Source organism: Silurus meridionalis, chromosome 15 (assembly GCF_014805685.1).
Source record: "Silurus meridionalis isolate SWU-2019-XX chromosome 15, ASM1480568v1, whole genome shotgun sequence".
Lineage (NCBI taxonomy): Eukaryota > Metazoa > Chordata > Actinopteri > Siluriformes > Siluridae > Silurus > Silurus meridionalis.
Genome location: NC_060898.1, coordinates 4,869,221 through 4,881,731, shown reverse-complemented (window position 1 = coordinate 4,881,731; position 12,511 = coordinate 4,869,221). Strand labels below are relative to the sequence as shown.

The 12,511-nt window shown below is 41.0% G+C and overlaps 1 protein-coding gene across 11 annotated transcripts in view; it reads right to left on the bottom strand.

Annotated features, from left to right (window-relative positions):
* The window catches only part of ehmt1b (euchromatic histone-lysine N-methyltransferase 1b), a 31,757-nt gene that overhangs the window by 14,503 nt on the left and 4,743 nt on the right, over positions 1-12,511 (bottom strand). The window contains exons 1-5 of one of the 11 annotated variants that reach the window (XM_046867601.1): positions 10,648-10,724; positions 10,074-10,388; positions 3,462-3,549; positions 2,878-3,368; positions 1,675-1,840 (exon numbers count right to left, since the gene is read on the bottom strand). In XM_046867601.1, the coding sequence (XP_046723557.1) occupies positions 1,675-1,840; positions 2,878-3,368; positions 3,462-3,507 (703 nt within the window). In that variant the 5' untranslated portion in view covers positions 3,508-3,549; positions 10,074-10,388; positions 10,648-10,724. Of the gene's footprint in view, positions 1-1,674; positions 1,841-2,877; positions 3,369-3,461; positions 3,550-3,659; positions 4,918-5,113; positions 6,408-8,527; positions 8,621-9,607; positions 9,736-9,941; positions 9,961-10,073; positions 10,389-10,647; positions 10,775-12,511 lie in introns of those variants that run through there. The other 10 variants (XM_046867598.1, XM_046867599.1, XM_046867595.1 and 7 more) reach the window with 10 other exon arrangements.

Below are 12,511 nucleotides of genomic sequence, written 5' to 3'. Positions count from 1 at the left end.
GAACAGTTTTTCCAGTTTAATGTATTCAATAATTAATACTGGCAGCCTTATTAAAATAATATAATAAATAAATAATATATATTTGCTTAAACTGTTGAGAGATTTTAAGGAGATTTTTCCTCAGAAACAATAACATTTTTAATATATCAGATTTAATCCTTGGTTGTTTTAATGTACACTCGCGTTATCATTTATCTATGAAGAAAAACAAAAAAATTGTTCAACAAAGATGACAGCTACATGCTGGTAATGGACAAAATCAAACTAATTCTATTATCCATAATTAGGACTATTTTAAAAGTTTGCTCAATAAATAAATAAATACAATAAAATACACCTTCTCATTGAGATTAATAAAGAACACTAAATTTTCACTACATGTACAGTAAGTATCTGTAAAGGTCTGTTAAATTGCAAAAGGAATCCCCTATTCACAGCTGCTTTCCAGTCATTCCCTCGATCTTGATTAGCACCCAGTTTTAGCTAAAGAGAAGCAACCCCATAGCATGATGCTGCCACCACCATGCTTCACCATTGGTATGATGTTCTTTGAGAATTGTAGAATTCTACCTTAGGCTCCTCAAAAAATAATATATTTTGACAAAGTTTTGTCAAAATATAGGCAGATTGGATGTTTTTTCTCATCAGAACAAGCTTTGGCCACACTACCTCATAGCAGGGGTGTAACGGGACACAAAATTCACGGTTTGGTATGTACCTATGTTTAAGTCACTGTTGGGTTCAATTTTGGTACGCTTAAGGGGAAGAAATGCAAACCAAACTTGCTTGTTGTTTTTTTTTTATTAACGCAGCATCATGTTCTGTGAAGGGCTTAGTGTACCATGGAATTAGCAGATAGATTAAAATAAAATAATAATAATAATAATAATAATAATAATTATTCACTTTTTTGGGGGGTTAATCAAAATCCCTTTAAATCTAGTCACTTCAACCCATCAACGTATCACATGACATCCATCAACCCGGGAAGGTTGGGGTTAACACCTGCTTTCTGAAGTGAATCCAACCTTTGCATCTTAATTAACTACTGCTGTTTATGCAGTCTTACAAGGCAGGGCAACACAATCGCAGGAATGCTGTATGCACTCACAGATGTCAGCAATTGGATAAAGCCACTGTGAGTGACAGGGGACAGAGAAAGTATGCCATCCCTCCCCCATGAGAGCTCGGCCAATTTCACTCTCTTGCACTCCCAGGCATAGACAACTGTAGCATTGTCGGATCGAGGCTGACAGTCTCCAGAAGAGATGGGGTGTCCAGAATAATTTCATTATGAAACATTGTTGTGTTGATTGCGATATTAAGACGTAAAAAGATGACATGGTTCATCTCGATCTATTTCTTACACCAAATAAAAATTCTGTAGACTTTTTCCTCTACATTGTACTTTAAATGAGTTGTAATTGTATAACAGTCTACATACCCGAACTTACAATTATAAAGGAGATATAAATAGTCTGTATAGATCTATAACCGGAAGGAGACTCATTGCTGTTATTCTAGCTAAGCCTTCAATAAATATTAATGGTGATCGTACTGGTGATGGTGGTCTTTTGAAACCTGAACCATCTTAGACAGATTTTTGTGTTTCCTGCATCAACAAATGATTATTACATCTTATTCGGATTAGCTTTCAGGACCGTGGTATCTAACCTGTATGTGGCTTGGCTGGGGTGGCGATTGGTGCTGGTGTGGCATCGGTTTGCTTCTGAGGTAGCTGGTTCTGAGTGGGAGGAGCCTGCACAGAAGCTTGAGCTTCTGATCTGTCCACGGTCTCACCTTTCACCACGCTTGGCTCTTTTATTTCCCTGTTTAAAACCTGCAGGGAGAAATCGCATCAGTTTAACTCTGGATTTACATCACCGTTAAATTAGATCGCTGTAAAATAACTAGCGGAAATTCTGTCATGATCCTCGAAACCTGGGCATGGTGTTACTACTGGTGTTTCTTTTGCACTATCCACAGATTTATTAGTAGCTTGTTCAATCTTCTAAAGCTAACTAGGTATAACAATGTGCGAGGCTACGTGCCAGCTTCATTGGGAGATTAGCATCATGCTAAACGTTCTGGCTATGAGCGATTCCCAAATTCAGGTACTTCCTGCAAAGTTTGAGTTTTCTTTTTAAACTCTGTATAAATATTGTATGAGAGGTTGAATATGGGAGGGTAGGATGAAACCCTGGTTCTTCTTCCGATCTTAGGTCAAAACATTAAATAGGAACTAATGACAGCTAGGAACAAATTTGATTAAAGAACTGAAAACAATGGAGACTGCGATATCGCATTTCAACAGAATTGAGAAAATTGAAATGCTACTTGTCATGCTGTTGCTTTGTCACGTGCCACTGAAATCGAACAATTAAAAAACTCGTTTGTTCACAATACTACTGACTTCACCAAGAATGGCTTGTTTCTCTCTCTCTCTCTCTCTCTCTCATATACATATATACAGTAATCCCTTGTTTATAGGGGTGGTTTCGTTCCAAAACCGCCTGCAGTAAACGGAAAAACGCGATAAAAAAGGACGTTTAAGCTGTAAATCATCCTCCTGCACACTTTAAACCCACAGAAAACATTTGCAAGAATATAACGAGATGAATTATGTAAATTGGTAGAAATACAGTAAACTGTATCACATTTATAGTGAGTACATGTACTGTACAGTATACAGTTCTGCAGTAGCGTCGCCTATGCGGAGTTTCTCTGCTTGTTTATTGGTTGAAGTGTGCCATGACATCAAAAAAAAAAGAGGCAGAGTTAAAGATGGACGTCACCACATTCTTTACTTTCATTGGCTAAATCTGGGGACGCAGGTTTGTTTGTTTTCAAATATTGTTTCAATATACCAAAAATTACCTTTAGTGCGTGATTCGATGCTGGCCTGGACATGGTCTTGCGTGCTCTGTGTACTGTGACACGTGGAGTCGTGTTAGCAGCAGTGCCATTTTTAGTCTCGTTTTCCACGGGCCCCTCTGACAGACTGGGCCCTGTGCTTGTGTTAGTCCTTAAAGCTTCCTGGCCCAGGGTTTGGGATGTAGCTGAAAGTGAGAGTGTTTTAGTTGCGTACCCTACGGCCGAAGATCCCTTAGGGGACCAGTTAGTCCTGTGTTGGGTAGCCGGTGAGTTGTCCTGGGCCTTACTGAGAATATATCCATTACTGCCCACTGTGGAGCCGTGAGGAGGATCAGTATCCGAAAGTCCATTCTCCATGGCATGTGACGGGGTGGATGACTTCTGGACATCAAGGTCCTGCTGAGTTTTGTCAAGTTCTGTGCTCTTTAAAGTCCCATTCAGCTCTTCTGCTGTTTTGGATGGTTCCACTTGCTTCACTAAGGGCTCCTCGAGCCCTAATACAAAAGACAATGATATATTCACGATGATAACAAATAAAACCAATCAATAATTATAACAGTTAAAGAAATAAACAACAGGCAAATTACCTTCTTCTGCTTCATTGTGAGAGTCTTTCATACTGTCAGTCTTCATTGGTTCACTCTTCCTTGGGATCTCTTTGACCAAACCAGCAGGCTATAAAAAATTTAAATAAATAAATATCTAATTAAAATAAAAATGGCACAAGACTGACTGAATTACCATTAAAACAGGCCTACAGTATCTGCAATGTTTTGGAGGCTTACATGGTATCAAATTTAGCTGTTTTGCAGCAACCATGACCATTCGCGATTTCAAAGCAAGATGCTCAAAATTAATTTTTCATCCAATATACAGTAGAAACCAAAACTGATTAGCTCATCGTCTACATTTCCAGCGCGGGTTATTTTTTCAGTCTGCGTGAGGAAAAACATGGAGTCACTTGCTCATCCTTAGGGAATGCGTCTCAACAACACACCACCACAACAGGGGCTTAGATTGGCTGGCAAACACTCTATTAGAATAGTGAAGCCTTTTGTAGCTAGGTTATTAAAAAATATACTGAGTGCAAATGACCACGAGAGGTACAACCCCGAGAGAATTTATCAAGAACATCAGTCCCAATTCCATGTAAACGGAAAAAAAAAAAAACAGGAAAGAGACATGTTGCCGATGCGAGATTAACTTGGTTCCTTTGTGTTTTCTTCTGAAACATGCGAGGACACAAAGTGAAGATGCGTTTCTAAAACCTGATCCTCAAAGCAAAGCCATTAGCGTCGTTCAGCTTTCTCTCGCTTTCATCGTACCTTCCTCACACACACTCCCTAGTTTTTTTTCCCAGTTACCCCTGTTGTATTGAATAATTGCATTTGGCTTCTGGCCCATTTACTGTAGAGAGTCCCAGCTGCTTAGCCAACCCTGCACTGAGGAAGTGCCTCGTCTCCAGAGCTGGTTTGGTTCCTGCCCAAAGCCCTGAATGCACAAAATGACAAAACCTGCACTACTACAACAAATAGCTTATTTTTTTCCCCTCCCCATAAGCAACATGCAGGACCTTTGACCAGAAAATCTGATCTTTTCTTTTAAATGTGCTGTGAACTAAAAATCTTTGAAAATGAAAAAAAAAAGGAAAGAAAAAAAAACCAATCCAACAGCACTGAACCTCTTGATGCCTCAGTGTGAATATCTCTAAACAATGAGAAACACGTAGAGCAAATGGCATCAATATACCAGTGAACAAAGAGCACTAATGTCCTGCTGGGATGCAGTGACGCTGAACTCTGCCGTTCATGAACAACTTAAAAAAAAATTAAAATACAAAAAACGAGAAGAGATCTAATGCACAAGAAGCAAAGCAATCTGAAGTGTCATGGCTCAGAAATGATTATGCCCTAGCCGGTCTGCTTAACACAGAGCAGGGCTTGTTCCCTGTAGGGTGGCAGTCAAAATGGCACGAACATATCTATACTCTCAGAGTCCATTGATTGATCCAGGACCATTCAGCAGAGAAGGAATGAATGGACTCTGCAGGAGAGACAAAAGAGGTCAAGATTAAGACAACATTAAGAGGATCAACAATGAGCGAAAAAAAAATTCAAAGAAAACCTGATCAACACTAAGCAAATGCTAAACCTGCTGTCTTTTGAGAAGGACAGAAGCAGGCGAGTAGCTCCATCTACTGAGGCAACTGCAAAGCAACTAGAGTTATACAGACACTTACAGCATACTCTCACTCACTCACTTGCCAGCCTTCAACATCTACTGTAGTGATTTTTCATCAGCCATGCTCAAAGGAAAGAGGTCAGAAGGTGCAGTAATTACAGCAAAATCCAGGCTCTTCCCCTGGCTGCCCCTCCCCCAGTCATGCCTTTGCTCCCCAGAACCTCTTCATCTGATTGGCAGCCACGCTGGCTGCCTTCCACAGGACACAGAAAATGGCTGCCTTTCGTTGGAGCTGCACTCTCAACAAAGGTCGGTCCTTCTTTCTCTTTCCCTCTCTCACCACAAGGGGAGCCACTTCATAATAAGAGTCCCCCAACACCTAAGCAACCCTGAGAGGTCCGGGCCCATCAAAACCAGAAACGACAAGCCGAGAAGCTCGAAGTGAATTGTTAGGGCTGTCTGAGCGAAGGGTGCGTCGCTTGCTCCAGAAGATCTCTTTCTCTCTCTCTTTCCTTCAGCAAAATCTAGCTTCCAGTGTGGCCTGCCATGTGGCTTCCAAGTCCTTCCTGCTTAATCAAGAGTTGCGAACGTGGATATCTCAGTTTCGCTTTGAAGCAAGATATGCATTCATCAAAGGCCTGCTGAATTAGCTTCTATCCTGTATAAAAAATAATAATAATTAAAAAAAAAAACATTAACAAAAGTGCTGAAACTCGATCCTTGAAAGCATCTGATGCCCCACACTTTCATTTAGTAGTACTCATTTGCTAAACATGTGAATTTGTCTGGCAACCTTAATCAAATTTCCATTCAGACTGGAAAAGCTTTGGGAAGACACATCTCTACATATTCCATTCAATAATATGATCAGTAAAAAAATAAGTCTAGCTAATTGCCTGCCTGTATATCCAGTCTGATCTCACATTTTAGTCCAATATATCCTCTGGGGGAAGAAGATGAATATTTCTTCATATCGACAGTCCAGAAAGCATTCTTTGGACCGAAAATGTAACCAAAGCTAAATACGGACTGAATCTTTAATTCAAAACAAGAAAATATAGAGTCAGAAGAATGAGGCTTGTCCAGATTTCTGGGGAGAAGATCAAGAACGGCTTACACGAGGAGTCCTACAAATGGCTGATCCTGGGTGAATCCATCATCATAATCATTGATATCATTTTATTGCCATTTTTGGAAAATCTCTCAAAATGCTGAATGACATTAAATCTAGGGAACTTTGCAAACCCCAGGTTGCATACTGAGGTGCAACACAAACACAATCTTAACAATTTCATTGCATTTTCAAGCCCATCCAAACATGGACACTCAAAAGGGCAAAGCAGTGAACCAGCCACAATAAATTCTGTTGAGTTGCAGAAACTGCAGGTTTGTTTCATCCAGTCACAGGCATAGAGGAGCGACAAAAGAATGTCTAGAACGTGAGACAACAAAAAGTCTCAGCACCACCATGTAACATACACTTGCAATACAACAAGCTGCAAGTGCAAACAAAGCAATGTATCATACTTTGGCATTTCTGATGCGCTCAAACCAGACCTTATAGCCATTTTTTTACAGTCACATCAAAAAACCTCCATCTCCTCTCAGTTTCAAAGAGAAGACCCCGATCCAAAACACTGACACATTTGCATGCATTACCTTGTGTAGCTCCAAAATGACTCATTTCAAAGCATTAGATTTCATAAAGTAAAAGAGAAAAAGCCTGCTCCCTTATCTGAAATACATTGCCTTGAAATAGAGGTGTTCTTCTTCCCAAGCTCTCCCCCTACAGGCAGAAGAGAGAACATTTCCAATAGAGAAACGAGAGAAAGAAGGAAGGGCCTCTGCTCCCAACCGCCATTTCGTTACCAGATTGTTTACTGCTACAACAGGACATGGTGATTTTTTTTTCAGTGGCCCAAAGAACGTGGAGGAAGGATTTCTGCAAATGGAGAACCAACCATCAAATTCTGATGGACTCCCCTTTGTTTCAGTAGTGTTTTTGTAAAGGAAAAAAAAAAAAGCCATATAATTTATAGCTATACAAATTTAACCTACATGAACTCCACATGAGGGAATACTTGGATTCCTCCAAACTCGAAGTGAATTTGTCGTGCTGGTGATCCAAAAATAAATAGCATCAAATAAACAGCTCAGGTTTCACATGCTGGGGCAACACAGGCCACCTTTCATTCTTATTATGTTTTTAAGGTATCATAGTCTAATAAACCAAAACATTTTGTCCAATCCCAGCTCTGGAATATTATTTATTGCAATCAAATATCGGCTCTTTCTTATATGGAATTAGCACGACAGGGAAGGAAATACAAGCGGGGATACAAACAGACCATATGCCTGGTAATTGACGTAAACACTTGCCATCTAAAGGATGAGGGAAAGAAAAAATATTCCTATAATACAGATTGCGAAAACATCCTTCGACGTTCAAAAACGTCCGACAAAACGATTCTTACAGATCACCACAATGATGATGATAATCACAATAATAGTAACATAACGCTTGCAACAAAAGACATCTGTAGTACTGATGCAAAAAAAAAAAAGGAGAAGCTTCACGACAGTCCATGATCCCTGGGAACACTGCATTCTTTACTCATTTCAATGGTTCCTCCAACAAAAGGCAGAACACTGAGCAGACTGATCAGGATGGTTATAAGATCTTGCGCCGCAGCAACAGCAGAAACACAGCCCCTATTTGCTCTTCTGTTTGCAAGCAGTTAAAAAAAACAACAAATAACTCAAAAATTAAAATACCACCAGTAAACAGCATTTCTTTTCTATTCAGAATGGCTTTGACCTGGCGAGCTGAACAGGCCCAAACCTGCATGCATCAATTCTTTCTCCTGCAAACAGCATGGCATATCTGCAGCCAATGCTCTCCTCTTATCCAGCATTCTTGTGGTAGTCATGAGTCAGAGAGGGGATAAAACAGGAACGCAGGAAATCAAAGTAGAACGTTCTCGAGCACCGAATGAAACATGGCATGCGTTTTAAACTCAGAGGTGGTCTTCTTCCAAGACTTCAGAGATGAGACCGTTCGTCTTCTCTGCCTCCCATTTAACACAGGAGCAGATTCAAAACCTAATTAAGCGCTCGTTAAACCAGTCTGTGGTAATCCACTGGGTTTTCCCTTTTCTAAGTTCCCAAGCCGCCAACGTTTAAGCCTGACTACTGTACCAGAATTAAAGACTTTTAGCCTCAAAGAGTAAGGAGACCTAGTGGTCCCTACTTCAATCCATAGAGCAGACCAGTGCATGCCTCGATCTGAACGCTGTCACAAGAGAACTCTCCCTCTAGCAAGCACTCTCACTTTTCTGTACATGAATGGAGGGATAAAAGGCAGATGGTGGAAAAAAGCATAGGCTAAAACCAACAAATACTCAGAGCCAGCAAAGATGGAGACTTGAGGTCTTGTTCCTTTGCTAAAAGTCCTCTTCCAGCAGCATCATACCTGCTTTCTACCGAGGGCCTCCATTAGGCTGAACGAGAGCTTCGAACAGATTGTTCCTGTTTTTTTTCCCCACCTCCTCCTGTATGCAGGCATTCACCCAGCTTGCTGGTCATGTGACCAAGCAGCTCCCTCTGTTGGCCGGCTTTGTTAAGGCCCCAACCGAGCATGCTCAGTCAGTTCGAATTTCAATGTTTATTTAATTCTTCTTAAAGGAGGTCACCAACGAATGCAAGCTGCCATTTCGTGTTGCTGGCAAAAAATTATATATATAGCAGACGCACGAGCAGGAAAAAGGAACGTGACGTCCAACGGCAGCGAGCAGATCCTTGATCTCATCTAGTCTTCCCACAGGTCTGTCTCCACTGAGCCTGAGGAGGGCAGGGCTGTCACAAGAGACTGGAGCTCAAGGCCAAAACCGAGAACAATTCTAACATTTAACAACCGGTGAAAACATAAGAGTTGCTTCTGAACTGAATAACCTGACTAATCTAAAACCTCGGCTTCTACACACCTGACACGAATCATTCCGTATCTTTGGACCAGCATTAACCGAATGTAACTCTCGGCCTGTTTTTACCTCACGGATATTAACCTAAATAGAGATGTGTCGATAAATGAAAAATATATATATATATATATATATATATATATTACATTCAAGACGAAATCACTAGTAGTTCCTGTTTTTTCCAATGGGTTCAGTATGTTTTTCTAATCCTGCTTATACTACAATAAACCAAAAAAAAAATCCAAATCCAAATTAAAACATAAAAAAAACTATCAAAACATCAAAAACATACAGGCCATGATCATTCTAGATGATTAACAGTCTACCAATTGCTGAGTTTTTCATTACAACACTAGATGACTAAGCTCACCAATGGAGCATGCTTAGGAGCCTCGCAACCACCCCCCCTCCCCCCTTCAAACGATTAGCCATTTTGAATTCGTGTCAGCTTGCCAGGCAAAGCGGCACTCTGAATCAGAGCCACTAGTCTTCGTGAGGTGTTTCGTTACGTGCAGTGCGAGAGCTCCCCGCTTCACGCTCGTCTAAAGAGAAAAGCCCGATCTTCAGCCTACCAGTTCCACGCGCAAATCCTTCTGCTCGACTGGCTCAACGGCAAGAGACGGACACACAGCCACAAAGGGATACAGCAGGGGAGAGCAATTGAGAGAGAGAGAACGCGCGGGAAGAAGAGAAACGGCGCTCTTCTACACTTCAATAAGCCTTTTTCCAATAAAGGAACCACGACAAAAAGTAGCCATGTACAACATACGAGACCAAAACTTACGAAAAATGAAAACAGGCCTGTCCATACGTGCAAAAGTCAGCCCTATCAGTCTAATCTACAACTATGAGCTTCAAATGAACTGAATATTCAATCCTACGCTTAAAGTAGGGATAATAATCTACCATAATCTCTTTGGCAGGATTTCCAACCAGTTCTCACTCGTGTTGGGGGAAAAAAACAGCATCTAGCTTCAGTACTTTAGTCATCTGTCCAAGGCATGATTTAAACAGAACTATAAAAAAAATGGCGCAAACCTCTTTCCAATCCACACCTCCATTAGATGTGGAGGGAAAACAAGCACCAAGAAAATGCCTCCCTTCTCTTCCTCATAGTTGCAGAAAATATGCAGCCATGCTGGTTAAGATCAGAACGTGTTGTCTCACATCTGACTCTTGCTGACGCAAGAAACCATTACGAAAAAACCCTTTTCCCTTTTGAAGCAAGGTCACAGGAAGTGCAAGAAAATATCTGGTAGAGCCTGCAAACAGCCTCTGTCCAACAACTGCAAGAGGAGGAAAGGCCTTCTGATCAGATCCTGTACCCATGCACACATCAACTGAATCGGTCATCTGCAATCAAACAGAAAAGCCACAATCACAATGAAAATGCATTTCAAAAACACAAAGAGAGAAAGAGGGAAAAAAAAAGCAAACCCAGGATAGACCCTTGGCCGATATCTTTTTTTTTTTTTTTTTTTGGGATCAAATAAATGATCAGCCATACATATATATATCTGGCAATGGCTTTCCCAAAAGAGAGAGGCAGCAAAACAGAGAAGCTAATAATCCTGCTGTTTTTATGTTGAGCCCTCCAGCAACATGGCAGTACCTGGCATAGCCTGTGGGTCTCCATTGATGGGGGAAGAGGAGGAAGAGGGCGAGAGTAAAGCTCCACTGACTAAAGTCTAGCTCCCCGCACAAGCACCGTCCCTTCTCAGGTCACATGATCAACTCTCTGTAGAAAGCATTGACATGGCGCTCTCTGGGCATGCTCAGTTGGAGCTCTGCTGGTCTTCACGAAGAAGGAAGAGCAGGAAGGAAAAAAAAAAAAGAAAAAAGCAACACTGCAGCCATTTTCATGGAATGGTGTGTGGATCCAGTGGTGCTAACAGAACAGCATGCTTTATTCCATCTCATACTTTATGCATTTTGAAAATCCGATTTTCTGACTCAAAAGAAAAAAGGCCCAGCATACCAAATAAAGAGTCATGTCTGTGCTTAAGCATGCTGGAGTGCAGAAACACAGGGCTGGCTTCAAACCAAGTTGCTATTGTTAAAAATCCTGCTCTCGTCTGGCAACAGTCAAGAAATGACATAAAAACAAGTTTGATGCTCAATAGTAGATCAATGAATTGTGTATTGCCGTATTCGCTCTCCCAAAAGATCAACAGCAACATATTTTAAATGCTATTTAATTATATTCCTAATTTTAATATATGTTCCAGTACTGATATGCCAGTATTGAGTTTTTAGCCCATGGTACCCCATGTTAATGGCTCCCTGTACAGTATGTGAAGCTTAACATATCAATGGAGGAAAAAAAATAAATAAATCTGTAGCTCGGTCCCGAATTCGTTTATTAGCTTGGCTACACAGAATAGAAAAGCTTTTATTTGTCAAATATACATACAACACAGTGAAATTCTTTCCTCACAAATCCCAGCTTGCTTAGAAGCTGGGGTCAGAAAGCGGGGACAGCCGTGATACAGCGCCCCCTGGAGCACAGAGGGTTAAGAGCCTTGCTCAAGGGCCCAAGGGTGGCGATACCGGGGCTTGATCCCAATCAGTAACCCAACACCTTAACCACTGAGCTACCACTCCCTTTAGCAATACAGTTTAGCAAACAGAAAAGATTGTGAACACAAACGCTATATACCAGAAACTACCGTATTTTTCCCACGCTTCGAACCCCGCGGCTTAAACAACGAAGCGGCTTATTTATGGATTTTTCCTGGGTTTTTCTCGGTTTCACAAACTACAAGCCAAAAAACTGAGCCCCATAACATTAGACCAATGAAATTGCGAACGGGTTCAGGTGAACCAATGAAACTCTTTATATTAAATCATATGCGCTCCCACTGAATCGGGCCGCACCACATCATAAATATGGATGATGTTCCTCTGACGTTTGACCTGCCGCTCACTCGGACTGTCTACAGGAAATGCGAATCATTCGTCACGCTGAAAACAACCGGGCATGAAAAAACACACTTCACCTGCGTTCACCGGCATCGGGAGAAAAGCTTCACCAATGGTGATTTTTAAACGCACGACGATGCCAAAAGATAAACTCCCGAGAGAAATTGTTGTGAAAGGAAGGAGGAAGACAGTGAACAATGACTTTCTTGGTAGGCTACTGTTTAGATACAAGCCGTTGTAACGTGTTGAGTCATAGTTAAGGGAGAGCTCGTTAACTCCAGTTGCAACAGAAATCATATACGCACAGACAGGTTTCCAAATCTCTTTTTTTTCTTGGCAACAGGGTTATGGGTTAGTCAAAGAAACCTAGAAATGAGCATCAGAAAATAATAAGGACATATTCCTCGGTCTTGCACATGCAGTAATACCGGAAAAATGCGGCAGCAGGCTATGATTTCAAACTGAAAAGCCTTATTCAAGCTATTTATTACAGCCTGCACAGACCATAAATTCCTGTTTATGACAATTAAGTTTTGCTTTGGTATCTCTTGCTG